At 41.1% G+C, this 27,622-nt stretch overlaps 1 protein-coding gene and 1 long non-coding RNA gene across 10 annotated transcripts in view; one reads left to right on the forward strand and one right to left on the reverse strand.

Moving 5' to 3' along the window:
• The window catches only part of LOC102372336, a 50,571-nt gene extending 40,604 nt beyond the window's left edge, over positions 1–9,967 (reverse strand). Inside the window, exons 1-2 of one of the 2 annotated variants that reach the window (XR_003096224.1) lie at positions 9,177–9,967; positions 7,648–7,904 (exon numbers count right to left, since the gene is read on the reverse strand). This is a non-coding gene — a long non-coding RNA (uncharacterized LOC102372336). The remainder of the gene's footprint in view (positions 1–7,647; positions 7,905–9,176) is intronic. The other variant, XR_003096223.1, reaches the window with a different exon arrangement.
• MIB1 (mindbomb E3 ubiquitin protein ligase 1) overlaps positions 1–27,622 on the forward strand; it is a 104,533-nt gene that overhangs the window by 41,018 nt on the left and 35,893 nt on the right. For all 8 annotated transcript variants that reach the window (XR_003096222.1, XM_025215454.1, XM_025215453.1 and 5 more), the window contains exons 13-14: positions 17,879–18,011; positions 18,860–18,946. Coding sequence is in view for 7 of the 8 variants with exons in the window: in XM_025215454.1 (XP_025071239.1) it covers positions 17,879–18,011; positions 18,860–18,946 (220 nt within the window). In the remaining variant the exon portion in view is untranslated. The remainder of the gene's footprint in view (positions 1–17,878; positions 18,012–18,859; positions 18,947–27,622) is intronic.

The following is a 27,622-nucleotide window of genomic DNA, read 5'->3' on the forward strand; positions in this document are numbered from 1 at the left end:
AAACCTGCCCCCACATCTCCACCACCCCCACTATTACTATACCCCACAACAGAGCCATCAGCATCCCAGGATCTTACAGCTGCACCTCCAGGAATGTAGTATACCTCATCCAATGCACCAAATGCCCTGATGGAAGATATGTAGGAGAGACCAGACAACAACTGCGCACCAGAATGAATGCACACCGGAAATCCATCAAAGACAGAAACACCCAATTACCGGTGGGGGCACATTTCTCACAGGAGGGCCACTCTCTCTCCAATCTCTCAGTCCTGATCCTCAAGGGAAATTTACACAACACATCCCAGAGACGAGCCTATGAGCTCCATTTCATCAACCTGCTGGATACTAGAGATCAGGGACTAAACATAGACATTGGATTTTTGATACATTATAATCTGCCTGGCAACTGACTCCCCAGCCCAGCCCAGCCCAGCCCAGCCCCTGGCTTGTTTACTTGTCATTCCATCCAGGAAGAGCACACACCGACTGCTGAAGCTTCCTTAGCCTGACAAAGTGTTTTTGAACCCTAAAGCTTGCTTAATAACTATTCTCCAACCATTTGGGTTGGTCTAATAAAAGATATCAAATTCACCCAAGGAACCTTGTCTGCCTATGTCCTTAGACCAACACGGCTACAACCTAAACCCCTGTACAACCCTTGCACTAGATTCCATGCCAAGTTCTGAGCCTTAGCAGGCAAACCTCTTCAAGAGCAACCATGTATATATATTCTGCTAGAGTTTTCAAATATATCAGCATATTATTAGGTCTCTGCTACATGTTTCGTCTGTTGTGCAGTTACCTAGTTAATTGCGCAATTAATTTAGATTGGCAAATGTAACTATGGCACCTTAAAAACAGGTCCAACCAGATATCAGAAATGTGTAATAACTTTATAGCTGGTTTCTGTCCAGCTTTACTTTGCTCCTGTAGCCTGTGCCTCTGTGGTTGGGAGACACCAATTGCTGCGATCTCCTAGCCATGGTGGTGCACCCCACAGCTGCCAAGGCTGAGACTCCTGTGACTCAACCCTAACTGCACCCCATACAAATCTGGGGCGCAGCTGGGGCTGAGTCCCATCAACTGTGGGATTCACAGCTGTGGGAGCTTATTTGCTGGTATAGTGGAGCCTGGACAGCAATCCTGGGGTCCCCTTGTACTGGGAATAAAGTGTGATATGATCTTATGCTGGATCTCACAATTGTGCTTCCTGCCATGCACATGTGGCATGACAGGAGGTGCAATTGTGTGGATCATGTATTGGATCCCTGCACCTGTAAAGGGACCTTTATTGGCATTAAACCTAACTGATCTAAGATTTGGCCTACACATTTGTTCTATCTCCTACTCTAAGATGTTAAAGCTGCTGTATGTGTATTTTTCTCATTTTAATGCTTTAGTGCTTTAAAGAAGGCCAGTGCCATATGACCCCACGCAGGCTAATCACTAGAAACTAAACAGACTTGGAGATAAGGCACAAGATTTCTAGAGATTACTGGAGAAGTTCTTTCATGACTGAGTAATCTTTCACAAAATTAATTACTTGTGATCCTGGTGGTAGTTGAGTTAGTAAAGCAATATCTTGATTCTTAAAATTGAGGTCTATCTTCTTGAAGAAGGAGCTTTTTGATTAATATTCTTCAGTGAGGTATTTAGAATTGCCCCCTTAATACCCTGAGCTCCTTTTTCTGATTTCCACCAGTAGGGAGGGTTAAAACATCTGAATATCAGGGAATTAAATTTGAGAAATGTTCCACTTCCCTCCTCCCTGCCATCCTACCTTTGCCTCCCAACTTCCCTCTCCCCAGCCCCTGATTTATTTGGGTTGTCACTTTGAATAGAGTTAACAGAACAATGCTGTACCAGCTTGGGTGGCTCATACAAAATTGCCAGTTTGGGTACAGCACCATTTGGTCACAGGCAGTAGATACATACTGTTATAATTATAGTACAGCTTTCATCTTGATGGTCTCTTACTGAGGATTTTTCAGGTTTATAAATTAAGATAAGCATAGTTGTACTCTGATACAGTTATTCTATATCTGATATAATTAGTTGCATTGAATTTGCAAGATTGTAATCTGTTGAAGTCAGTGATATTCTTTATATGATCTATGTTTATTTCTGAGTGCTTTCTTTTAAATGCTTCTTTACTTTGGTAAAATCAGTCTAATTCTAAGGTTTGGATGTCAAGTATTGAATGATAGGAAAGTAGTATGTAGCTTAAGTTTAGATATTTAGGAATTTGCCTGTGTTATTTTTCTATGAGAATATGATTGCACAGTAAGTTTTTAATAGGCATAATGTGTTCTGTGAAGACTGCTCTGATGTACGAGTGAAGGAACAGCAATAGGTACAAAATGAGAGTTGAGTTTTTTAGAAATGTGTAAAACTGCACTAAAATTAAATGCCATACACTTATTTTTTAAATGAAGAACTGTGGTGCTAAGATGAGGAAGAATAAGTTTGAGGTGAACGAAGTGTGTAAAAAGCTGCAGTTCTGGTAAGTAGACCATCTCGGTAGTTTAGTGTGTATAAATTGGCTGGATTGTTGCACACTAATTGGCTTCAGACTTTTGCCAAAGATTCTGAACCTCCTTGATCGAGGCTGCTTAAAAAAGTCAGACGTCCCTGACATTTAGCCAGATTTTTCTAGATAGTAAATAGAAACCAAAACAGATATACTAGTGATTATGCATTTCTGAAATGACTGTAATTATGGCTTTAGTCAACTAATTGAGGTCTTTCTGGTGTGTGTTTCATTTGTCTTTACACAGTCTCAACAGTCTTGGGTCAGGTTATGAAGAGAGCTTCATTCATAGTGTAATAATAAGTTTGATTTCATATTTACACAAAATACCTGAATGTCCCTTATATGGATGACTGTGCTGTTGAACAGCCATGCTACCAGTTTCTTCCAGGAATAATTAGAAGCTATATGACTAATTAGGCTTTAACCTGGAAAAGATGTTGGATGTGGGAGTAAGCATCAGATTTGTATGTCGTTCTCTAGTAATGTGGCATGTCATTTTGTGGAGACAACTAGTTTGTACACAAACTAGTAATTGCGAAATTATAAAATGGAGTTGGTAACCCTTTTCCAATTAATATTTAGTGTTTTGTGAATTTGCGTTTCTTCACATAGTTATATTCTGGTTACTTCATAGCTGGTTTAAGTCTTGAACTAGTTGGTGATGGAATTTTATTCTTTGGTAAATTATTGGAGAAATGTGTTTTCTGAAAACGAATGCTATAATTTTTCTTCCTTTTTTTTTTTTTTTTTTTTTTTTTAGAAGCATGAAAATAATGATTTTATACATCATAGAGTAAATGCAGATAAGCAATTTGAAGAGTTCAGTGTAAAAGGCAGGTACCCCTAAAATGAGGTATTACGTACAGAAGTAACTTTTAAAATGCTTTGTAAGGAGACATTTCTAAAGTGGAGTGTGGGAAGGCATATCGTCTCAAGGTTAGACCCATAATTAAGTAGCAAATTAGAGTGTAGCAGTGAGGTCAATGATAGTTATTATCTTTAAATAGTATATAATATGCTCAGCATGTATGAGATGCAAACTCAGTTGTTACCCTGAGGACTTAGCCTCAGTAGTGCAATATGCCTGTGAAGTAGGGTATTGCCCTAGAGTACTTTTGTAAAAGCAGCTTACATCCCCATTTTTTAAAAACAAGGTTTGAGAGGGAACCTTAAAAAACCCAGAAGCAATAATAATTGAAAAATGAATTTATTTGCCTACACATTTTTGTAGTGAAATTATCACAACGCTTTTCTCTTGAATCAGAACAGAAAGTGAAACAGAAGCAACTGTTTACATCGAAATATAGCCTCTGGAATTGTGTTCAACCTACAAAATGCCTATTCTTAATTTGCTCAGAAGAGTTTAAGCATGTTCAAAGTGGTTATATCATCAACTTTGCAATTACATATGTGTTAATAACCATCACTGAAAATATTTGATGTCCTGTAGTGATCAATGCATAGCTACAGCTGGTTGAAGGGGACCAAATCCATTGAACAGGTGATTTGGTTCCATTTTACCAGCTTTAGCAAAGCATTGGAGCGTAGGCAGCCAATACGTTTATTTCATAACAAAACAGCCCGAAGTTTCCTTACCATATGCATATAATTTTACAATGTATATATGACTTTTTCTTCAAATAATTATACACATCTACATTTGCTTTTAAATTTTTACGTCATTACATATAACTCAAATTTAGGGAGGACAGGAATGAAAGTTACACCAGAATGGCTTGTATCATCTACCAGTTTGTTCTTGAGCACTTTTATAGGCACAGTTTTTTTTTAAATTGGTAGATTGGCCTAATAATACTGTACCGTTACAGTATTAACTTCTGACTAATTCCAGAGTACTGAATAGCTGTATTTTTTGTGTAAAATAATGTATAGTAATTATCTTTTATCATAACAAATCACATTGCATAGGCATGGTATTTTAGTTTACCCCTTGCTGCTGTTTTTCATGGCAGTTGGTTAGCACTAATACAGACTGGGTTGTGGGAAGAGGAGTATCTCTGACCCTCAGTTATAAATGTCAGATGGTCTTAATTCTTTTTTTTTTTTTTTTTTTTTTTTTTTAGAATTTTTTTTTTTTTTTTTTTTTTTTTTTTAAGCATATCCCTGGTCAGGATATGCTTTAGAAATTCCAATGTTTTAATGTAACACAAGGAGATTTTTTTTACATGTTTCTCTTTCTGTACAAACTCTTAATGCAAACAAACAAAAAATAGCTAAAGCAATGCCTCTGGCTTCTGCTAGATGAAGATCCTTAGCCCAACTCATAAAAGGCTCTGTAAATGTGCTTATGATGTAGGCATTTTCTTGCAAGGTGCTGGTTAGTGATGGTAGATGAACAGGTGATGCTTGTATTTGAAAGACCTGTTGTACTTTTGTGGCCGGGGGGCGGAGCTGCATCAATTCAAACTATGCCCTAATAATGCACTGTGTCAAGTATAGTCTGCATCTGTTTGTGATGTCTGATGTTGGTGATGAGATTTATGTAAATATATTCTTTACAGCATGTATCCTAATAGAAACATAGCAGGTGTGCCACTTGGACTTAAGCATTAAAGACTGCCATAAAACTGGTTGCTATTTTTACCAGTTATACAGGAACTGTTTTACAGATCCAGCTGCTCAAGTGTGCTTTTGGATGGCAATACAGTTTAGTGTACTGGCCATATCGGGGCAAAAAATGGCCATGGAAAAAAGTAGCGTAGCATTTGATAATGTCAGCATCTGTTATCCCTGTCAGTCACACAGTCGAAATGTTTGAGTTACAACTGTGTCAGCAGATGCCCAGAGTTCAACGTGTGCTCAGTTAAAATTGAACAGCTGATCTAAGTGATGGATGTGACATTTTAGAATGACTGGGGTATATATTCTTAGACAGATATTAACATGAACTAGCAAGAAGCAATATCAACATAACTTTTGTATGACTTTCAGAATTTTCATTTTGTTTCAGAATAGCATTGCAGTGCTACACTGACAAGGCAGGGAAGTATATTGCAATCCAGTGGCTCATTATAAAAAACCTTTCAAACTAAATGTGTGCTTTTGGAAAGTTAATCTTAAAACCAGATTATTGCAGGCATAAAGAAGGACAGGACAGCTTCATAGAAATAAGTGATGTTACCCTCACTTACTCCAACAGTAAATTTGGCTCTTAGTTTGTAAAGCTTTTGGCTATGAGTCTAAAAGCAATTTGGTGCTACCAACCTAAGTAACATTATGACACCCAGTAGAGCTACTATAGTTTAGTTTGTTTCCATTATAAACCAGCTTGTAAGATGCGTGTTATAGTTCCATAGAGACTGCATGCCAAAGTATCTGTTTATAAGAGAAATAACTTGCAGACAAATTTATTAAAAGTATTTTATGAAAACAACTAGATTAATGTAAAACTATTTGTAAGAATACTTCTTTGAAATGTATATAATTATTCAGTTTTAGTTAAACTCTTAAAAAGCTGGCAGTTTTATTCATAATACGGTCTATTAACTTTTGGTATGTTATAGGAATTAAAATATTTCTGTTGAAGAATTCACACTCATATTTTTTAAAGCACTTTTATCCATTGTTAGGTTCCTTGTATTTGAGAGCTTCTCCCCATCACCTGATTCAAAATGGCCCCAGACCTTAAAGTATATAGCAACAAATCAATCTGTGTTAAATGTGCCTGTTTGTCTCAAGCCGATATAATATGCAAGGGACTGATGTTTAGAGACTGCTGTAATATCTGTACACAGTTAAGCTGGTGAAACAAGTCAGTCCTTCTAGATATTTTGGTGTTGAACAGTTTTAGTTGGAGGATATCTTGGTGTATTTTGATTAATTTTAGAAGCTAATTTCAAATTGGTTTCAAGCTTTACCGTTTTGTTAGTTTTCATATGGTTCTGGCAGTTAGAGCTTATTGGGCATTTCATAGTTTAAAACTAAGTCAAAGGAGCATTACTAAGCTTAATGTTCTTGTGTAATTCAGAATTATTTATCCCTTTTTAAAGTTTTAAAGTACATTTTTCAGAAAAGCCTAAAACCTGACCTGGCAAATTACTGTCTCTAAATAGCAACCTGTAGTTCTTTGTTTTTCGTTTAGGAATCTCTCAATAGCTTTAATCCACTGACTGGCAGCAGTGGCCTAGAAATCTCTGCATTGTCACTTTCCATGCATAAACCTGACACTGCATTTTGTTCCATTGAAGAGCTCAGCCAGCCTTAAATGTTGATTTGGAAGAAGACCACATTTTAAATTTCAAATATTAGACTTATGTGATATCATTACTTAACATTATTTTGGTGACTTTTCAGTTTTGCATTATGAAGCAAAAGCTCTTAACCTTGAGCAGCTTCTTGACACTTTGTTAATTACTATTTAACAATTAAGACATATGTTTGAGAACTACTGAAATCAGAGCAAGTTCTGCATGTTTAAGATGCTAAAATAATATGTCTTGCATCTAATTAGATCATTAAGGGAAGCCTGATTAATAAGAAACTAAATGTGGATGTAATAGATTTTAAGTAGAATTGGTTTTTTTTTTCCTTCAGATAAGCTATGCTTTTGTATCTAGTACGTTCTAATGAATATTTGCACTTTTAGTTCAATGTGTTGCCTTTAAAAAATGAAAACATCAAGATTATATACAAAACTTATACAACCAAAATAGAGCTTTCATAGCAGCTTGCTCTGTTAAGTGACTTGGGGTAACATTTAATTCTTTTCAATTTGTAAGCAAAAAATGTGTTACAGCGGCAGTAGCATGTATCATCTGACCCTCACCAAATTAATTTACTTCATGAAAGTAACTCAGGAAGGAGACCTGTTTCTTCCAGCAGCTGTTTTAGTTTCCTCTTACTGGTTGTTCAGTGCCTGCCAAAAATACATACTTCTTTACATTCCATAGCATTGTATGTTCATATGGGTACATAAAGAAGTATGTACTCTGGGCAGGTATACAGCTATCTATCAGAGGAATCTGCAAAGTATTTTGCTTCCTTGTCCTTCTGTTAAGCAAAATGCAGGTTGTTCCTTCTTTAGAAAAATAACCTTACAATAAACTTGTTTATAAGCTAATATTATTACTAAGATTTACAATACAATTTACCTGCATAGTGGCTTAAAGTCTATTACAGTTCATTGTTCTGTGATGACATGAACACTTGAAGCACTTATCCCAAGTTTTGGTTGCCTCTTGCTGTTCATTCTGACTGGCCAGGTTTGAATGAAGAGTTGGATCATTGATGGGTAGCTTTGCAAAGTATTTTCCTGGAGTGGATAGTTGTATTCCACCATAAGAACTTCAACTTTCTGTGAGATCTTCTCTCAGGTTTCCATGCTGGTATATGGTTTGTATCTAGTATCCTGAAGGGAAGTATAAACTCATCTAATATGAAGATTATCTTGCCTTCCACCTTACCCCTCATTCCCCCCACCCCTTTGCACCCCCCCAAACAAAAAATTCCTGTCAACTTTTCCCAGGTCTAGTATCACCTTTCTGCTGCAGATCCAATAGTTTGCTTTTTTTCTTAAAAAGAAGAAATCTCCCAGAGTGCCAGTGAGCCTATTGATTGAAAAGATGATGACATTGAATTTATGGGGGAGGGGGGAAACTATTTGGGCTGTTAGCAAGCTGTAGGTCACATGTGAAAACTAATACTTGTTCAGCACTTCTGGAACAATTTTTTTTTTTTAACTTTGTGTAGTCACTCACCTGCTTCAGTCAGAATCTCTTCTGGGCTTGCAATATCAATGACAATTGACATAAACGTTAAATGTTCATCTGTTCTCCGTTCCTCATATTCTATTATGCGTTTAAGATGCAAGGCCATCTTTTAATGACCAGTGCATAGTCAGTGTGCTGGCCAGGTTTGACTTTTAAAGACCTGTCAGACGTAGATTATATTTCAAGAGTTTATTTGAGTTATTGAGTACACTTTATCTTTGTGGTGTTAGAAAGGATAATTTGAAATAGGTGTAACAATCAGTGAATTTAAAAGCCCTGAGCAAAGGGGAGAGTAGAAGTAAAATTTCTGCAGCCCATGACAAAAACCTAGTGCAGCTGATAGAGAGCAAATCAGAGTGTAGCAGTAGCTAGCACAGTACTACAAGGAGAAACAGCAATGCAGCATTAGAATTACAGCATGCACATTCTGGGTTTTTAACTGGGTTGTTTTGTGTACATCTAAGATATAAAACACTTTGAAAATCTGACTTAAAATATGCTTTGGAACTAAGTGCTGAATTATCATATTATTGACCAGGTTTTTCAAAGCAGTTCTAGTTGTGACTTGCAAAGGAAGGTAAGGATGTATTCCACTAAAATTAACTATTACTTTAATGTTCAGAAATCCATGCATGGTAATAAAATTCCTTGAGTACATCTGAGATAGGAGATCTTTCTCAAACAAGTTTTTTTGCCATGAAATTTGGACTAAACTATTGTTGTTTTCTCTTAAGCCTGCTCTTTGCACTACAAATGCTTGATACTTCAACACACTGAAATTAAGCTGTGCCCAGAGTAGAGGGGTTAATATTACAATAAAAACAATCTAGTAAATAATAGCTATGCATGCAGAAAGTCATAGGCATCCTTTAAACGTGCAGAATAAGGCAGGCCTCCTGATGTTCTGTTACCTGTAAGCTTAGTATCATGCAGCATTTGCAGTTGGAAGAGAGGTAATGACCTAGAGACACATCAGCAGCAGCCATCTCATCCTGAGTGTTCGTTCACTCTATTCGCTGATTCAGCTCTTCGTTACATGGGAGGGGGGAGCAAGGAGGGACGTGTCGGTGAATTCACCACCTTATCACTTCAAATAGATAAAAACTTAAAAGCAAAATAGTGTGAACAGTGATGCCCGATTGGCACCTGCTGCTTTTCTTGGAATGTATAAAATGTGGATGATGTTGCATAGAAATTGTACCTTGCGCCTGGTGGACTGAGAATTAAGTGTCCAAAGATGGATGCTAGGAAACCAGGGAAGGTGAACTTAGCCCATTGTTAGATTAAAATAGTCAGAGGAAAAAAAAGTTGGAGTGACTTACAAAACAAGCAGCAGCCCCCCTCCCCCAGCAAATATTTGGTTTCTTCTAGCTCCTTAGACATTGCACTGCATCTTTTCTTGCTTGAAGTTAAATTTCCAGGCATAACTGTAGGCAGATCTGTGTTGAAGCTACTTTCCATCTTCAGAGGTCAAGTCTCTTAGTGCGAGGTCAGGGCTCCCACATGCACAATATAGAAGAGACTAACTGTATTTCCCACTCGGGGCACAAGCAAAACTGTTACAGCTTTATAGGCAGCTAAGCATTTGAAACACGCACTCCCAGGCAAACAGGCTCTCTTGTCTCTCTCTCTTCCCTGACCATATTTAGTCAACCATTGCAAAAAATAGTCTCTCAGCTGTCGATTGTCGATCCAGAAACTGAGGGAGGCTCTATCTTGCTCTCTGCCTATTGATTGTTCATCCTGGAGTTCCAGTGCTGCTTAGCCATTTGTTCTGATATTTTTTAGCACTGCCAAATAAAGCGGTCTCTCATGTTTCCACTTACATTTCCCAGATTTGTACTGAGCTTGCGCTGCTACTAGTAAAGCCTGATGCGGCTGCCACTATACTTAGCAACACTGCGGAGCAAAAAAGAAAAAAGCTCTGCAGGTAGCAAGACACAAGGTCTTTAGGCAGATATGAAACAATAAATAACCCCCTGTGGCCACAACGGATTGTATAACTTTTTGATCAGCAAAAAATGCTGTGAATATTAAATTGCTTTTTAGTCTGAGGCCTGAGTAGCCTTGTTTAATTTCATAGCTTTTTAAGCTTTGCCTGCTGAGCTTAAATTTTACAGTATTTAACAAATATGTTTTGTTGCAAGTGTTTGCCTGCAGATGAAAGCAAAGTCAGAAATGATTTGGGAAATGAAATAAATTTGGTTTAAACAGTGAATGATTTTTATACTATGGATTATAAGTCTTTAAAATTGCTTTTTTTGAATTAACAGTTTTTCAAAGTAGTGACACTCCAGTTAAAGCAGATGAAATGTTTTTCAGGAATAGAAAATTTAAAACTTAAGACTCAGTCTGAAGGTCTGATTTTTGATGCATGCAAGCCATTTGTAATAAGGTCACTACTGATGCTTTCACAACCTGGAAGCTCATTTTTGTGTATTAAAATAGAACAGACAATAAATATATATTTTTTGGAGTAACAGAGCTAGACTAGCCAACATCTTTTGCCAGTTTAGACAGTGTTATACAATACTTAGTGTTAACTGAAGCCAAAATAATTTACTAAAACCTTCTCTTATGTCTAGACAAAAATCTTTTTGTAACAGTGTATTTCTGAATCCCAAAACACAAAATATAATCTTAAAAGCAGCAAGGAGAAAAAAATAATTGCAAAGCATAATGAACCAGTGGCTAATGCAGAGCTAAATTTAGCTTCACAAAAGTAGGAAATAGGTTCATTCTTAACTTCTCTGCAGGTCCGTAACTGTTCTTGCTGATACTTGAAGTTATGGTATTCCAAGATATAAGGGTTGACGTGCAAAATACTGACAATGATGGGCTCTAGATTGGTTCTCTACCCTGGCTGAGGTTGTAGCTAAACTACATTGTAAATCCTATGTCTTACCCATCAAAATTTGGGGCAGCATTAGCCTCTTCAAAATGCGGACGTTGTTTGGCCCAAAGTTAAGTTAGAAATATCCTGTAGCGTCTCTAGGCCTACTAATGTTTACTTGAATTGTATACGTCATTCTTCTTTAGGGTGCTTTCCTTTAAGCATATTTGTAGTAGTTTAAAAAAAGAGGGGTGGGATGGGGAATCTTTGTGGTGAAAAATAGAAAGAAACCTGCTAGAACCCTGCTACTTGATATCCAGAGCACAGCACCATGATTAATTGATTAGATGAAAATTAGAGGTTAACATTTTAAATATGAACATTGTCATGGATCACTGGCTTTGGGGAACTTAGTAGAGAATGTGAAATAAATGCTTAAACACCCAATATTACATGTCATACTATATACTCTAGCCATTTTCCTGGCAGATGGACCTCAACACACAAACTTTGCAAAGATTGTCAATGTTCTTCACTTCATTTTATAACCTTAATAGTGGAAGAAAGATGGCTTACCAGCTTGTCTGTATTTTGCTTTTCTTGTTTTTAAGCGGACTGCACATTTCATTGACAAAATTTAGATTTAGCATTAATCTAGTTCAGGGCCATCCAGTTTCCAAAGGGCCATGGGCTACATGGCCCACAGCCTGCACCAACAGGAGCTGCACAGTGTGGGGGCAGCACTAATGAGGGGTTATGGGTTCCCCAGGTTGTATATGTCATGCATGCATGCGCAGGTGGGGACACGCCCTGCTGAGCCATGTGGGTGGGCAAGTGCTTCCTCATACAGTGCAGCACTAGGCCTCACCTTAAGCTACTTGCTGGCTCCCCTGTGGCACTGTACTACATGGGTGCTCCATGTTTCCAGCTGTCCTGGCATTTGTGCTATTCTGCCCTGCTCTGTGGGGTACAGGCCTGCAGCAGGGGTGAGCAGAGGAAGGGAGAGCCCTGAAACCTTGGCTGCTGCAATAGAGGCAGCAGCACCTAGGTGGGAGCCCAGGGACTGCATGTTAACTCCTCTTGGACTGCACGCTCCCTGCAGGCTACCAGTTGGGCATACTGATCTAGTTTAGAAATGCAGTTTCCCTCAACCAAAGGTTAACGCCTGTCCCATGGGGTTTAGTTGAGAATTAATCATTTTAAAATATTTTGTCTTGCATGTTAAATCACTGTGGAAGAAAACAACCTACAAGTATGTTTAACTGATTATATGCTTGTAAGGAATCATTTGAGAAATGTGCATGAGTAATATGGAAAAGTCAGAGTGAACTTCACAAACAACATCAATAACTGGGTTTTTTTGGTCATTTTGTAAAGAGGAGGTTGGATATAAACATAGAATCACCCAGTAATGCAGGGGTGCTCAAACTCTTGGCCTGCCAAAAAGCCCCACTGAAGTACCCAGTCTATACAGATGTTGCGAAGCCAGGTCTAAATAATATGCTGCTTCTTCCAGTAAAGGACTTCTTGTTTGTTTGTTTTGTTTTTTTAACATTTGCATGCAGCCTGCTTGCTCATCTGGCCTGTATGGCTGAATGTTGGGCACCACTGCACTAGAGAAACCTAGTGGCAAGGTCTTGCCAAGAAACCAAACTCAGTTTTGGACCCTACACTTCAAGAAAGACAGATTGGAAAGAGACCAGCAGAGGCATGAAAAGCATGATTTAGGAGGAAAATCTGAAAGAAGCAGGGTTATTTAGTCTGGAAAAGAGAAGGATGAGAGGGTATTTGATAACAGTTATCAAATACCTGAATAGTGATCATAGAGGATCAAGATAGGCTTTTCTCTGAGGCTGTAGGGGACAACTAGGAACAATGGCCTCATGCTGCCACAGAGGAAATTTAGCTTAAACTTTAGGAAGAAATTTCTGATTATTATGGTGGTCAAGCATTAGAACAGGCCACCTAAAAGCAGTTGCGGAATCTCCATCCCTGGGAATTTTTGAGAGCAGGTTAGACAGACACTTAGCTAAAATGGCTCATTCAGGGATGCGTCTGCCTTAAACAGGTCCCTTTGAACCCTGTTTTCCTATGATGTTATGATTTTACATGGCAAATCATGAATTGCTAACACTCCTATCAGACAGTAGCCAGACTGTTCTCCTTTTTATTCAAATAGCCAGGGGGCAAACTTAGGTGGAGTTTGGTACATTTGTATCTTTCAAAGAACCCCGGAATAACTTTAACCCTTCTTTGAGAAACTCCAGCTACTTACAGGACACAGTAATTCATTGTTTGTCCTTTCCTTCCACCAGTCTGGGTCCTGCCTGCAGGAAGGAAAAGGGGAAGGAAATTACTTTTCTAGACTCTCTCCAGCCTTTGTTTTCTACATCATCCTAACTCAGTAACTTCATCAAACACAAAAACCAAACTGATCACAGACTTGTTAATTTAACCCTGATGTTGCCTAGCAGAAGGTAGAGCTGTTTGAGTGTCAGCAAGAGATTGGCACTGATTTCGTCCTACGGATTATAACTAATGAACCTTGTTTCCTGTTGGTTTATTTTTAAATGGAAGCTAAAATTCTCTGTAAATTGCCCTTATAGGTCTCCAGACCCTGCAGGATGTTTCAGCTAGCCACTGGTGAGCAGATTTAATGCCCTATGGTACAGCCATTGACTATAACAAAATACTAAATTGAAACACTTTCAGTTTAAACAGGCTTTATGGTATATATTGTGCTATTCCCTTTTCTTTCATATTTTCAAATGTGAATATTCAGTTCACATTATCAAATATCTGAGATACAGTCTTATGGGAACTTGGGATTTAAGGGAATTTGCCATTGATTTATATAAATGGCACAATTTTAAAGATGCAAGTTAAAACAATATAGGGCAGTATTCTGACCTGTGGCGCTTCTCATGGATCTGGAAATTTGGCAGCAATTAATGCTGGCACCCCTCCCCTGCCTCCAAATTTCAACATCCTTGTGGAGCTCTGCAGACAAACTGTCATCCCTGTGCTAGTGTGTCATTCACTGTTAATCTCCTTCAAAATTGGGTTTTTGTGATTGCTTTGTAATGTTTTTTGTGAAGTTTACTCTGCCTTTTCCAACTGATTATTAATGTAAGCACATTTCTCAAATGATTCCTTGCAACCAGGTAATTAGTTAAACATTACCTGTAGGTTTTCTTCCACAGTGATTTAACATACTTAACAAAAGATGTAACAGTAATTCACTCGGAATTGAACAGTCTAAGACCGTACCACATAAACTTTTTTAGCAGAGTACTTTATCTCTTCCTGTATGTTCTAGTTGTTCTGCACCTTTGGTAAGTAATGTGATAAATGCCATCTTAGTTTACATTCTCCTTCATCCTCTTCTCAAGGGCAGAATTATGTGCAGAGCACGGTGTTTTAATGGTGGTGGGGGTGGCATTCAGTGAGCAAAGGCAAAGTTGAAGTGTGCCTTGCTCTCAAAGTAGATGATGATGTGATAGTCCTTAGTTGCTGTGGGAGTTGGTTTCACAATTTCTCTCTGGTCTCTGAGAGAACCATCCTTTGGACAAACAAACATTATCCTTTTTTTAGGACAAACTTTGCCTATGGAATTGTGGAGAGTAGTAGCCAGTTCTCCAGAATTGTGGATGCTCTTTTAGAAATGCCAAACTCAGCCAACTGAGCATCTTAAAGACAAGGACAAAGTCTTAGCATGTGACTTCCTTCTCTGGGAAGTCAATGTAGCAAGCAGAGGATAGGTTAAATGTGCCTTTGTTGCTGAAATGTGCTGCAGTAGTCTGTACTACTTGGAATTTCCTAAGGGCTGATGGCTTCATGCCTAGGTATATTGCATTGATATAGTCCAGACAAGAAGTGCAGTGTTCCAGACCCACTCTTTGCTGCCTCCCCTTACTGGATGCTGTTATAAAAGCTATGGAATCTATAATTGGCCATAGATTGTATTGTATTCCATATATTTGTATTCCTGGGTTGAAACTCTCTTAGCATGCCTTATCAGGGATACCATTTCAACAGATTCTTCCTTATTTTGCTAGATGTCAGTAAAACCGTGGCAACCTACGCTTTGTTAATCTGCATAGAAAATGCATCTGTAATGAGTTAATAGCAGATGCCATAGTCTGTTATGCTAGGCCTTTTAAAAAATGTCAGTACATTTTTATCGTGTTTTGAAGTATCAAGAATAAAACAAAGTTGACAAAGACCAGCATACACTTTTAACAAAAATATTGTTTTGCTTTCAAATATTTTAATATGAACTGTGAGGTGAAAGGAACCAACACTGTATACAACATATGGTGAACTTGCCGAAAAAAAAATGTTTTTCCAGCTTCATCATGCCGCATCTGTGATTGGTTCTTCTCAGAAGTAAGAGCAATCAGTATGTTGGGTGCTAAAGTCAGGTTTTTTGTGTGATTCACTGTGTTGCTCAGCTAGATCTGTGGCATTTTTTATTTTAAGCCAGGCTTGGAGTTTCATTGTGGAAAGGATCACTTTCTAACATGTTTAATTTGTAGTTCTTAATTTTGCATGGTTAATTAATAAGAGTTGTTTGAATTCTAGGTTGTGTATGTCAGTTTATGCCTTTTGCTTCTGTTAACTGGTGCTCTGATGACAAATTCAGATACATGCTGTGCCTTTTCTGGGAGCTGCAAATTATCCCATCGCAAGCAAGAGGATAGAACAATATCAACAGAAGCTGCCAGGATATAAGTTACTACTGCTTCTGGAAGTCTCAACTGTTTGGGAACCCTATGGCTTGAGGGGGCATACTGCCTACATAATAGACAAAGAGGAGACAACCAGGAGATATATTTCCACCCCACAAATTTAATCAGAACAGCAGGCAAGGCTGCAAGATCTCAACATGCCTTGAAGATGATGTTTTCCAGTGTGCAGTCTTTACTTGTTCCCTGATCGTCTCCATCCTGCTGACCAGATGTGCTCATCTTTAGTTGTTTGTTATACTGCCTTACCCAATCTTGTTTTGCAAACCCTCTGTTTTAAAACGGGCCTAGGTAAGGAGAACTAGAGCAGAGGGTAGAATTCTAAGCTTGTAGAAACGCAGACAAAAGCAAAAGGAAACTCATTAGCCCAGGTGGCATCTGTCACTAACTCAGTTTTCAAGTGTGGTGTTCCTATGTCACCTTGGCTTTTTGGACAGCCTTGCTCTATTTTGGGTAAAGGAGAATTGATTCTCTCTCTGTCATGGAGGGAGGGAAAAGTAGGTGCAATCCCTGTCCAACTTACAAATTTAGATCATGCATCTTCTGCTAAACCATAATCCCAAGCATGGCTCTGGAGGGGAGAAAGGGGTGCAGCTGCTTGTTCACCCTTTGGCTGTATCACATGTCCAGTGAGCTCTCACTAGCATGTCAATGGCAGCCCCTATTGGCACTCTGCATATACTGGCAACTGTGAGTTCACCAGCTGGTCAGTGTGGAGCCTGCCCAGAGTCCCTGTTTTTTAATTAACTCCAGAGCTCAGGAGGTTAGTGCAGTGCGTAGCTGATGAAGTGAAGCACATAGAGTATATGCATCTGTAGCATGGCAGGTGTGTGATTGTTGGGTTCTGAGATCAGATCTCAAGGCCCCATTAAATGAATGTGTGCCAGGGGCCTTTGTTTAACTATCATTAGGTTGTAATAATGGTGGTAAAATGGCAAACTTTATTGGGTATCCTTACTTGTGAGTTCAGTGTGTTGCAAATACCTCTACATAGTTAACCTCTGGGGTGTAGAAAATATGTCTCACAAGCTGGATCTGGATGTGGCGGGTCCCTTGGCCCCTCCTGGCCCAGACATGGGGATTATCTTGGGATGTGGGCATACAGCGGGGCTGGGGCAGCACAGCACAGCAGCTGGACTCCACTTCCTGGCAGGCCTGGTGGTGGTGGCCCCTTGTGGCAGCTGATGGTAGTGTCACCACCCCCACTGGATCGGGTTCCAGTGCCTGGGCACCGCAGCCCCTCTGCCCCACACCCATCACCAGGCGTGCCAGATAGAGCACGCAGGCAAGGTCTCCATGGAGACCAACCTGGGACATGCAGGCAGGGTGTGCTTGGCCAGGTAGATGAAATGGGGCTGCAGGCAAGCAGGGAGAGGCATCTGGGAGTGGGTTGGCCAGGGCCAGGGCTGGGATCTTGGTGTGGTGACAGCACGGGGCCAGGTTTATCTGTTAGACTAGATAAGTTGTTGGGTCTGATCTGACAATACGTATATTTTGGTACTATCTGACATAAAATGCAAAAAGAACTCATAAGATAAATAGTTTCCATTGCTTGTTTTATCTAAAAAATGGAGTGGTGTCTTTTTTCTTTGAGTCATAGTGAGCTACGTGAAGTTTTAAAAATTTCTGAGATTTTTAAAGTGGAACTTGCCTATTCAGTAATGAAGTGTGAAGAAGGGATTCATATTCAGTAGATATATAAACATAATTTCCTCTTAAAAAATTAAATGTCTAAATAAGTTTATTTAATATTTTTCATGCAGTTGCTTTGCTATTGATGTTTTAATCTAAAAAAATCCAGCCGAAAAATATCAGACTTCTACTTGATTGATTGGTCTTAAATTGCAGAATACAAGTTATTTGTCAGAATAGTTTAACATTAGATTTTTACTTCTGAAGTTCTGGAATCTTTTTTTTATTCATATCCCCTTTTAAAAGTTGCTTTCTTTGTCAGTCTGTCATGAGAATGAAAACTTTTTCTTGATACTGTTCATTTTATCCAGTAAATATTTCTTAATATGTTATGTTTCAGTGCAATGCGTGTGTTGCTGTCCAAATTGCCACGACCATGGATTGTAGATGAAAAGAAAGATGATGGTTACACTGCCTTACATCTGGCAGCACTAAATAATCATGTAGAAGTGGCTGAACTTTTGGTGCATCAGGTAATGCTTTCCACTAGGAAGAGTTAAATGTCACACATCTTTGCTTAAGCACCATGAAAACAGTTTATTCCTTCAGGCAGATGCCTGCAAAAGTAGAGCTGGCACAGCGAATGGCATGTGTGACTAGCTGTGTCATACTTGCCCTTTGTATCACCATAATTAAACTACACCAATACTTTCCTGAACAAGTTTAACTCTTTAGAGCCAAATAATCTAATTTGTGTGAATAATGAGTAATTAACAGTTATACCATTTGTGTATTTTTTTTCCTTTTCCCTCTGCTAGTCAAATAGGACAAGCCAAGGGGCAGTTAACCAGCACCCTGAATGGATGGCTGTAAGGTTAAGAATATTGAGTTTAACAGTATGATTAAGGATGACTCCAACCCTTTTATAGCTTAATACATTTTTAATGCAGTCATCAAAACTGAAAATTAAATGTTACTTAAGAAGCCTGCAGCCTTTTTTTCCACTAAGGATATGCCTAGTACATTTAGAGAATTAAGGCTGGCTTTACCTTCCTTTACCTATTCCCATAATTTATACATGCCGAGCCAAGCTTTCACAATACTCAACACTTAATATTGAATTCCTGTTTTTACAAAAAGGCTTCCTCCCATTTAGATGTGTGAAGAAGCTCCTGGGCACTGCCTAGTGGTGCAAGGGATACCACTCTGGAGTCTAAGTATAAACCAGATGCTCCTGAAAACTTGGCCCTCTTTATTTTTTTTTTCCCTTCTGCTTCTAAATCTTCTCTATTTCAGGATTTTACCATATGTTCCAAGTGGCTATGTTGCTTGCATACTTATCGTTGAAAATAAAAATTTTGACTGTAAACATCTTTTTCAGGGCAGTGCTAATCTGGATATCCAGAATGTGAACCAGCAAACTGCACTGCATCTTGCCGTTGAACGACAACATACGCAAATAGTTAGGGTAAGATACCTATAATAAGCCACAAGTTAACTTTATTCAGCTTAAGTTGACTTTAGACAAACATACTTTATGAAGCAGAAAGATTGAAGATATATTTAATGTCCATTACATTCTTCTATCCCTTAAAATTTAAAGAGTGCATTCCTGGGTGTAGAAAAATCCTAATTTCTTCAATTGCTTGTCCATATGAAAGCTACACTGATGGTGGGGAGGGAGTGGGGTGAGGTATTTCAGTTATTTAAGCTCTGTGACTTTTTTTCTCCTAGTTTTAGTACTGTTCAGCACATGCTCTGCCTCTCCCTGTTTTTTGCTGAGGGCATACAGGAAGGTGAGCTCTTTCTACTCCTTAGTTTTTCTCAGCTACCTTAACTCAAGATCGAGTTTCCGCAGACTTAAACAGACCATGTTTTTGTCCGCCAACTGCTCGTAATACCTATTCTTTCACCTTTTTGCTTGGGTTTTTTGTTCTTTCTTTAGTTGTTTTCTTCCTGAGTTCTATTTCTCTTTCCCACCCCCCTTGTAAAGACTTGATGATCTGTTAACCTGCAACACATGACTTCTTGAATTTCCCCCTGTCTCCCTCCCAATAGGTCTTTCCTTTGATCTTTGGAATGGTTTCCTCCAGGTTGTCTTGGTTTCAAATTCTGAGCCTCTTGCGATTGGGCTATCCTGTCACGGGCTGTTCATTGTTTTGGGAGAGTCCCAGATTCTTCGGAAATACATGTTTGCAAATCATTTGTTTCCTGGGCTAGGAAGGAGAGAAGCTAGGCTTCAAGTTTTCCTTCTTGGGTCAATGTTATGGGGTCTGCTCTTGGTGGTTGCAGCAGGAAGCACCTGGCAGCGGTGAGAGGGAAGGGCCGCTTTTCCCCCACATTGAGCAACAGTTGCTATGTGGCTGCCACTGCTGCTGAGCCTGGGTGGGCGAGTCTGGAGCAGGTGCGGGGTGGGCTAGGTTGGGGCTGTGCAGCATGGGTCCCCACCGGTACCGTGGGATTGGGGCCAGTGGCAGCTGGAAGGAGCTGCCACTGCCTGGGCTGCCTTTCAGCTGCAGAGGCACCCCAGCCCCGCTGCATGTTCAGGCGTGGCAGGACACAGCAAGCGCAGGGTGGGCTGGGGTCGGGGCTGTTCCCACAAGTTCCAACTGATCCACTCCCACTGGGGTGAGTCTGGGGCAGGCTGCGACTGTGCACTGTTGGCAGTGGCGGGGAGGCACCACAGGGTGCGTGGGCTCCGGGCTGTTGTGAGGCAGGTGCTGACCAGCTTGGGGGGCATATGCAGGGCCTCCCACGCACACCCCACCGTACTCACAAACCCCACAACCTTCCCTGTGTACTATCACACACCCCACAAACACTGTACCCACACACACCCCTGCACGCTTTTGGTGGGAGCCCCACTCACTGCTACATGCACACTCCCCTCTCCCCCCCCACGCACACCCCTAGCCACTCTCCCTACTCACACACCCTTACATCCCCACAAACACCCCCAAATGGTGACCAGGGAGCGGGGCATCTGGCAAGGGGTAGAGCTACCCTTGCAGCCCTCAGTAGCTCACCAAAACTCATTAAGTGGCCCTGCAGCCAAAATAATTGCTCACCCCTGGTCTAGAACTTGAGTTCTGTTTTAAAGAGTATCCTCATTCAAGTCTCTTCTTGATCTGCCTGTTGTCATGATCCTTACTGGAGCATGTTAGTTAAATGATATCCATATAAAATATTAAAAAGGACATCTTCATCCTTGCTTTTAACCTCAGTTACTCCTGCAGTTGTTCCTTGCACAGCAACCTTGATCCTTTCTTCCATTCCATGACTAAACATAGAGTATACCCTTTAAAAAAACGTAGAAGGCCAGCAGTCTCATCTTTTGAATCTTGCCTCAAGATTCCATTTGCTTGCATCACTCTCCTGCACCATTCCATACATCGTGGAATCAAATTATAGATTCTAAGTTCTTCAGAGCTGAAGATGTTTCTGCAAATCTCGCCTGTGATTTGGGCCGAATTCTTCTTGTTTTGGTTTCTTGGTACTGCTGCAGCATAAATACCAAAATAAAGATCAGCAAAAATAAAGATTTTTGTAAAGCCTTTTAAAAATAAAAGCAGCTGGATGTGCTAAAGTATATATATAAATATACTAGACTTGTATCTGACCTCTTGAACACTATCCTCTGTTAGTCAGTGTTGCTTCCAGACTGTGAACACCTGTGATTTTGCCTTCCACTGTTGGGAACTGATAATATAGCAGTGCTCAGTATCCCCCAGGATAGGACAGCATTGACCCAGGTTTTGAAAATTTATCAAACATCTCCTAGTTCAGAGATGTAAGCTTTCCTGAATTACATTTTTCCCTGGCTACTTCCATGCCTCTCAAGGCAGCTCTTCCCCAAAATCACAACCCTTGCAGTTTAAAGAAATGAAATTGTTCTTCACTCTAGTTGTTGTCAATCACTTCCTGTTTATATATTTCCATATTGTAAAATGTTACTCTATTCTTTTTCTTCTGTTGTTGTTGTTGTTTTATTTTTTCCATTATGAATTCACTCCACTTTCCTTTTTTTTACCGTGTTACAGAGCCATAACATTTGGGTTTCCTGTGTTTGTCTGTCTTTTACTCTTATGTCACTTTAAAACTTGCATTTCCTAAGTCCATATGTGTACTTTGCCAGAAATGAACCAAGCTTTCGATAGACAGCATGCAGGTGAGAAGCCAACATAATGTTCACAAATGGAAAAGATGCTAGGATTCCTGTTGCCCTGATCCTACTTTTGATTTATTTTTTGTGGATTTTAGGTAGTAGGAGTCTGTCTGGAGTCTCTCAGTTCCTCCACCATGTCTCTTGCTTTTGGAAAGGAGGAATGCATTCTTCCTCACTGTGTTAACAGAGCCTTGTGGGTATTGTGATGGGATGTCCTGCTTTGCTTCTCTCCTAGTTTTTTGGCGGGGGATGTGTCTTTTAATGCCTCATCCCTGCTACAGCTTCCAGCTCCTCTCATGACTGGTTACAGTGCTGCTACTGCTACTTGCTGCTGTTCAGTTTTCTTCTCGCAACAAAATTAGGTTGATTCTTTTTTGTTTTACTGCTGATCAGTGTTCTGAATTGATGCCGATCTTATTCTTTATCTTGGCAAAGATATTTGCCTTTATTTACAGTGTTCAGATTATATAGTCATAGAGAAGTAGGTCTGGAAAAGACTTCCATAGGTTATCCAGTCTAATCCCATGCTTGAGCAGAATCATCTCTATCTCATCTTTATACAGATCTATTGTCTAAATCCTATTAGCAAAATTACAGAATTCTTTTGCATTTGAAAGGTTGTGCAGTTGTGTGAGGTGAATTACTTTTTTTAAATGAACTTTGAACTGGATCTCATGCTACCCATTTAATTCAGCTTTACTAGCTAAGGATAAGTGATGCAGAGGTTCCTGTATTGTTTAAAATCCAGCCAGAAGGCTTATGTTTAACCTCTAGTTTAGTTATTTCGATTATAGCAAGTTTCATGCTTGGCTGTCATTTTTGGAGAGAAATGCAATGCTAATTTAGGTTTATGAAGAAGAACATGCATTTTTCTGACTGAAATTACAATAAATAGCCTGGCTACTTTTTTTTTAAAATATGACACCTAGACACTAGTTTTCCTTCAGAGTTGTCTTCTAGAACTGTTAATCTTCTGAGTACTCTGAATCCTTTTGCCATATCTTTTAATGGTGTGTTATTACCCTTCCTGAAACTTAAGGGGGATAATATTTTATTTTTGCTTCTCTGAGAGAAGTTGTAATCTCTTTCAGTACTTGTCTTTTTTCTTTTTAGAGTGGAGTATGATATATCTTAAAAAATGTGTACTTTGTATCCACCCAGTTTCACTGCAGAGAGCGCTCTAGATCTTCTCATGATCTTTTCTTTTTGTTTAAAGTAATTTATTCTTAGAATGTTATCTCTGCGTGTGTTTGTGGATGGATATTGGTGTGTCAGTATCTAGTGCTGAGGTTTGGAGTGCTTCTTTTAAGAATGTAGTAAGATCCCCTTTCTCTACCTCTTCAGGGAGATTCTTGATTCCAAAGTTCTATGCATGATTTTCCACATCTTCCACTTTTTTCTTAGAGCTCCTCTTTTTTTCCTATAAGATTAATTTTATTTTGGAGTTGTATATTAGCATGAAAGTGTTTATTCACATTTGTCTCAGTAGCTGTAATTCTGTTTCTAAATTCTTCCATCTCGGATGCAGTTTTACCAAGATTTACTTCTATAAAGGATTTTAAAAATTTGAATTCTGATATGAACTCACTAAAGTCATCTGTGGTACTGGAAGCTGCTTTGGTCCTGTTTTTCTGCCTTGCTTTATTTACAGCTCCAGGTCTGCTTGCTGCTTCGCAGTTTCTTATTTTGAGTTCCTTTGGAGAAGATAACTTCTCATATCAGTCTGCTTTATATGCAGCTGCCCTCTAACATTTAGGGGAAAATGTTTCTGAAGCCTGAAAGGGGTCAGGGAGAGGTGATACCTTTGGATTATGCCAGATCCTCCCTGAAGCTCTGCCTGTAAGCAGCCATCTTCTATCACATGACCCTAGAAATCAGTTTTGGATTGTAAATGTTTGCATTAGAAAAGTACAAATTGTAGTGATCACTTGATACATGTAAGCAGTAGTGGACCAATGGTGGGGGATAGGGACGGGAGGGAGCCACGGCCCCCAGGCTCTTTGGAGTTCTTATCGGGGGGACACACACACACACACACACACACACACACACACCCACACACACACACACACACACACACACACACACACACACACACACACACACACACAACCAGACAGGGAGAGGAGGAGCCCTGTTCTGAAGCCGTCCATGCTGTCTCTTCTCTCCCTTTCCTCTGTGGTGGTGTTGCTCCCAAGCCTATCTTGACAAAAATGCTCCAGACTTCTCCCATTCCTTTGTACTGGAACTTAGGTGAGGAGGAGGAGATTGCAGGGGAGCCAGGAAGGGAAGAGGGAGTTGCACTGAGACCTGGTGGTGGGGCATGGTGGGAAGCAGCTGCCCCATCCTCTCAGGGACTGGCGGGGAGGCAGGAGCTGCCAAGTGGGGCAGGGAAGGCTCCTGCTACCCCTCACTCCCAGGTACAGAGTCTTTGACCCTCAGCCCTACTGGACTACGTGTGTGTGTTTGTGTATCTCTGATCGGGGGGCAGCTGGGAGGTGGGGCGCACCCCCCCACACTTTGCCCCTAGTGGGAGGGGCTGTATCGGGGCCAGATCCTGATGAGACTCACCTCCTTCCTGCCTCTCTTGCACAAGTGCATGCACATGCACATGCCTCCCTGCCCTTTCCTTCCTCCCTCCCTCTGCCACATGAAGCAACAACAGTTCTCCTCCTCCTCCCCGCAGCAGTGGAAGGCCGGCATGGTGTGATGGCGGGACAGGAGCAGGGGGCTTCTGGGGGGCTGGTAGGTGATGGCAGGGAGCAGGCAGCCACAATGGCAGCATGGTGCAGGGGCAGATGCGCTGGTGTCTGTGTGTTGCTGCTGCTACTTCCCCTAGACCGCCCCTGGCCCAGGGCCTCTGTGGGGACCGCAGCTCAGCCAGCACCGTGCAGCACCGACCCTCATGACTGCAGCGGGACTTCTGCTTCCTGTGCTGCCTCTCCACAGCTGCCAGACACAAACATGTGCCACAGGGTTGGGGGTGGTGCAGACACTTACCAAATCTGTGGGGAAAGGAAAAGTGCCCAAAGCCCAGCACAGAGTAGTGCCTGTAGCAGCAGCTGAGGCAGAGGGAGAGGAGTTGAGGGCTTAGAAGCTGGGTCCCTCCCCAGGCCCACAGGCACTCACCCTGCTGTGCTCCCTCAATGGCTGCAGTCCTGGGAGCCAGAGCTGCTGCTGCAGCTCAGACCTGCACGGGCAAGGGAGGAGAACAGAGAGTGCCAGCTGCACTGCCCCTGGCCCTTCCCTGCTGTCTGCTCCAAGGCATATGTGTAGCCACACTAGCAATGAACTGGGCTGGGGCTCAGTAACCTGTGGCTGCTACAAGCAGCCCAGGCTCTGGGCAGGCTCCTGCCACCTGCTGTGAAGCCTAGGCTGCTGGCAGCAGGTAGGCTGCAAACAGGTACATCAGGGTCCTGAACCACAGCCCAGCTCCATGGCGACAGTGGTTGCACTTTTCCCTAAGGGTGCATGGTGAGGAAGGGACTGTGGTTGCACTGCCTCGGGCCCCTTCCACGCCATGTGCTCCAAGGTGTGTGTGCAGCCACTTCTGCCACGGAGCCAGGCCAGGGCTCCAGACCCCAGTGCACTGGTTGCATCCAGCCTGGGCTGCCATGGAGCCTGACCTACTTGCAGCAGGGCCTGCAGCTTCCTCGCTGTTTGCTGCAAGCAGCCCAGGCTCCAGGTCCAGCAGCAGCTGTCCAGAGCCTGGGGCAGTTGTGGCATGCTGAGCAAAATGGCCTCACACGCCATGCTCTGGCACATGTGCTGGAGGTTGCTAATCCATTGTCATTCTCTTCCATTTTCCTCCTCCAGAAACAGCCTGTTACTAATAGTAAATATTATTTGTATTTTATGGATATACTTGTACTCATAGTGTTGTTTTGTAGGGTTTCTTCTGCCAACACATGTTGATAGTGAAGCATGTGATGTGACTTTATATACAAGATAAATGTCACTTGCGTTCTGAAGGCTTTCCTGAAGCTATATTTGGTGAGCCCCTAGTTCTCTTTTGGAACTAGTAGGCTACCTTGAAACCACCTGTGCTGACCTAACAGGTGAGTAGAGAATAGGCATGTCAAAGAATTAGTATGTGATGTGCATCATATTGATTTGCTCACATCCAGAAATGTTGAACTGGCTGTCTTCGTAGAACATTCATACTTTAGAGCTGGATTGAATTTGGAAGACCCTGAAAATGACTTTCACAGCTGTGCAAACAATACGTTGGCTACCATAAATGAAAATCATTCATTCCTATTGGGTCTCTTTCAGAGTCTCATGCATCTCTGCAGTAGCAGTCAGATTGTTCTTTTTAAAAGCCGTCCCTCAGTGGGAAAGGTGACTCAGATTTTTGTGCTGACACTTTGGGTTTCCATGGTTTTCTAGAGTTCCATGCACACTTCATAATAGCTGCAGACAGAAGACTAAGTTTTACCCTTCATACAGGAGAGGAGACAAGAACCCAACAGTAACAATAAAGGGAAACTTCCACAAGTTCAAAATGAATCCCTCCCTCCCACAATCACAGAGGAAAACAGCACTTAAAATAACAGTTTTAAAGTTGCAGGCTCCATCCAGTGTTAGAGCTGAACATAGTGGAGCTACCTATGATATCCAGGGGTAACCCACTAAGGGCATTTCCCAAGTTAGGGCAATCCAGCTGGAAATACTTACCTGTTTTCTTTTGGACTCTGGCTGATAACTTCCTGAGAGAGTTCAAGATCAAAATCCCTTCAGACTCTGAAAGGAAGAAGGAACTCTGTCTTGTCTCATGTACATAGAACAGACTAGATTCTTTTGTATGCTGTGGTGTAGGATGGGGAGATGTGTTATATTCTATCCCTCTCAAAAAGCATGTTGTCATCTTGGGGGAAAGAATGGGTACAGAAATGCCTCAGTTTTTGCTTTCCTTTGGCATCTGCTGGTACTTACTGTTTTGCCAAGCAGCAGAAAGTTGAAGTCACATTTTAACTATAACTCGCAGGCTTCTTAATAGCAGAAATAAAACTGACTATTTCACTTTTCATTGTGCTGGGACTGTTTTTGCACCCTGAAGAAAGCAAGGTGACATCAACTCTATTTTTTTGTTGTGAGGAGTTAGAAACTCAAGATCTTTATTCTCAAACAACTTGCAGTAGCAGTGGTAAACACTTCATTTTGTTTTTCAGCAGTCACTCCCTAATGTAGAATACCATACTTGTTATGAATGTTGTGGGATAATGTCTGGTGTCTACAGATTCATTTTCTCTTAAGCATGATGCTTTTACGTTTTGCATAAGTTCTTTTTGATAAGGTGTTATGAAAATATAGACTAGAAATCAAATATTATCATATAATTTATTTTGTAAATAATACATTTATTATTATTTATAAATAATAGACATAGACAAGGGACCATAGACATGGTGTTTGCAGCTTGTCAACTTCAGGAGAAATGCCAGGAACAAAGCTCCAACTTGTAAATGACTTTCATTGACCTGACAAAATCATTTGGTATAGTCATTTGGGAAAGCCTTTGGAAGATCGTGGCAAAATTCATGATTTCCAGGCTGTGCTCAGGATGGGTGGCGGTTGCACTAGCGGGGCACTATGGTGGGGGCTACAGCAAATTTTGGGGTAGCTGCAGCCCCCCCCTCTGTAATCCCCCTCCCAGCACCGCCACTGCCTGCCCCAAGCCCAGCCCCAGCCAGGAAGAGCCCAGTGATGACCCCTGGCCCCAGCCCACAGCGGCAGCCCGCCCTTTGCCTGCCCTGCACGCAGATTCAGGGGCACAAGGCCCCTATGTCCTCTTGGGGTGCATGCAGGGTGGGAGCTGCTGCCGTGCGCCACTGCACGCGCCCCCCCGCCCTGCGCCTCCCAGACGAGCCACTCGCAGCTCCGTCCCGTGCCCCATCCTGGCTGGGGATGCCCCAGCCCTACTCCTTCCCTCCCTGCAGGGGCCCCGATCTGTACCCTCCCACCCCCCTGCTTTCCCTA

The sequence above is a fragment of the Alligator sinensis genome, unplaced genomic scaffold (assembly GCF_000455745.1).
Source record: "Alligator sinensis unplaced genomic scaffold, ASM45574v1 scaffold1248_1, whole genome shotgun sequence".
Lineage (NCBI taxonomy): Eukaryota > Metazoa > Chordata > Crocodylia > Alligatoridae > Alligator > Alligator sinensis.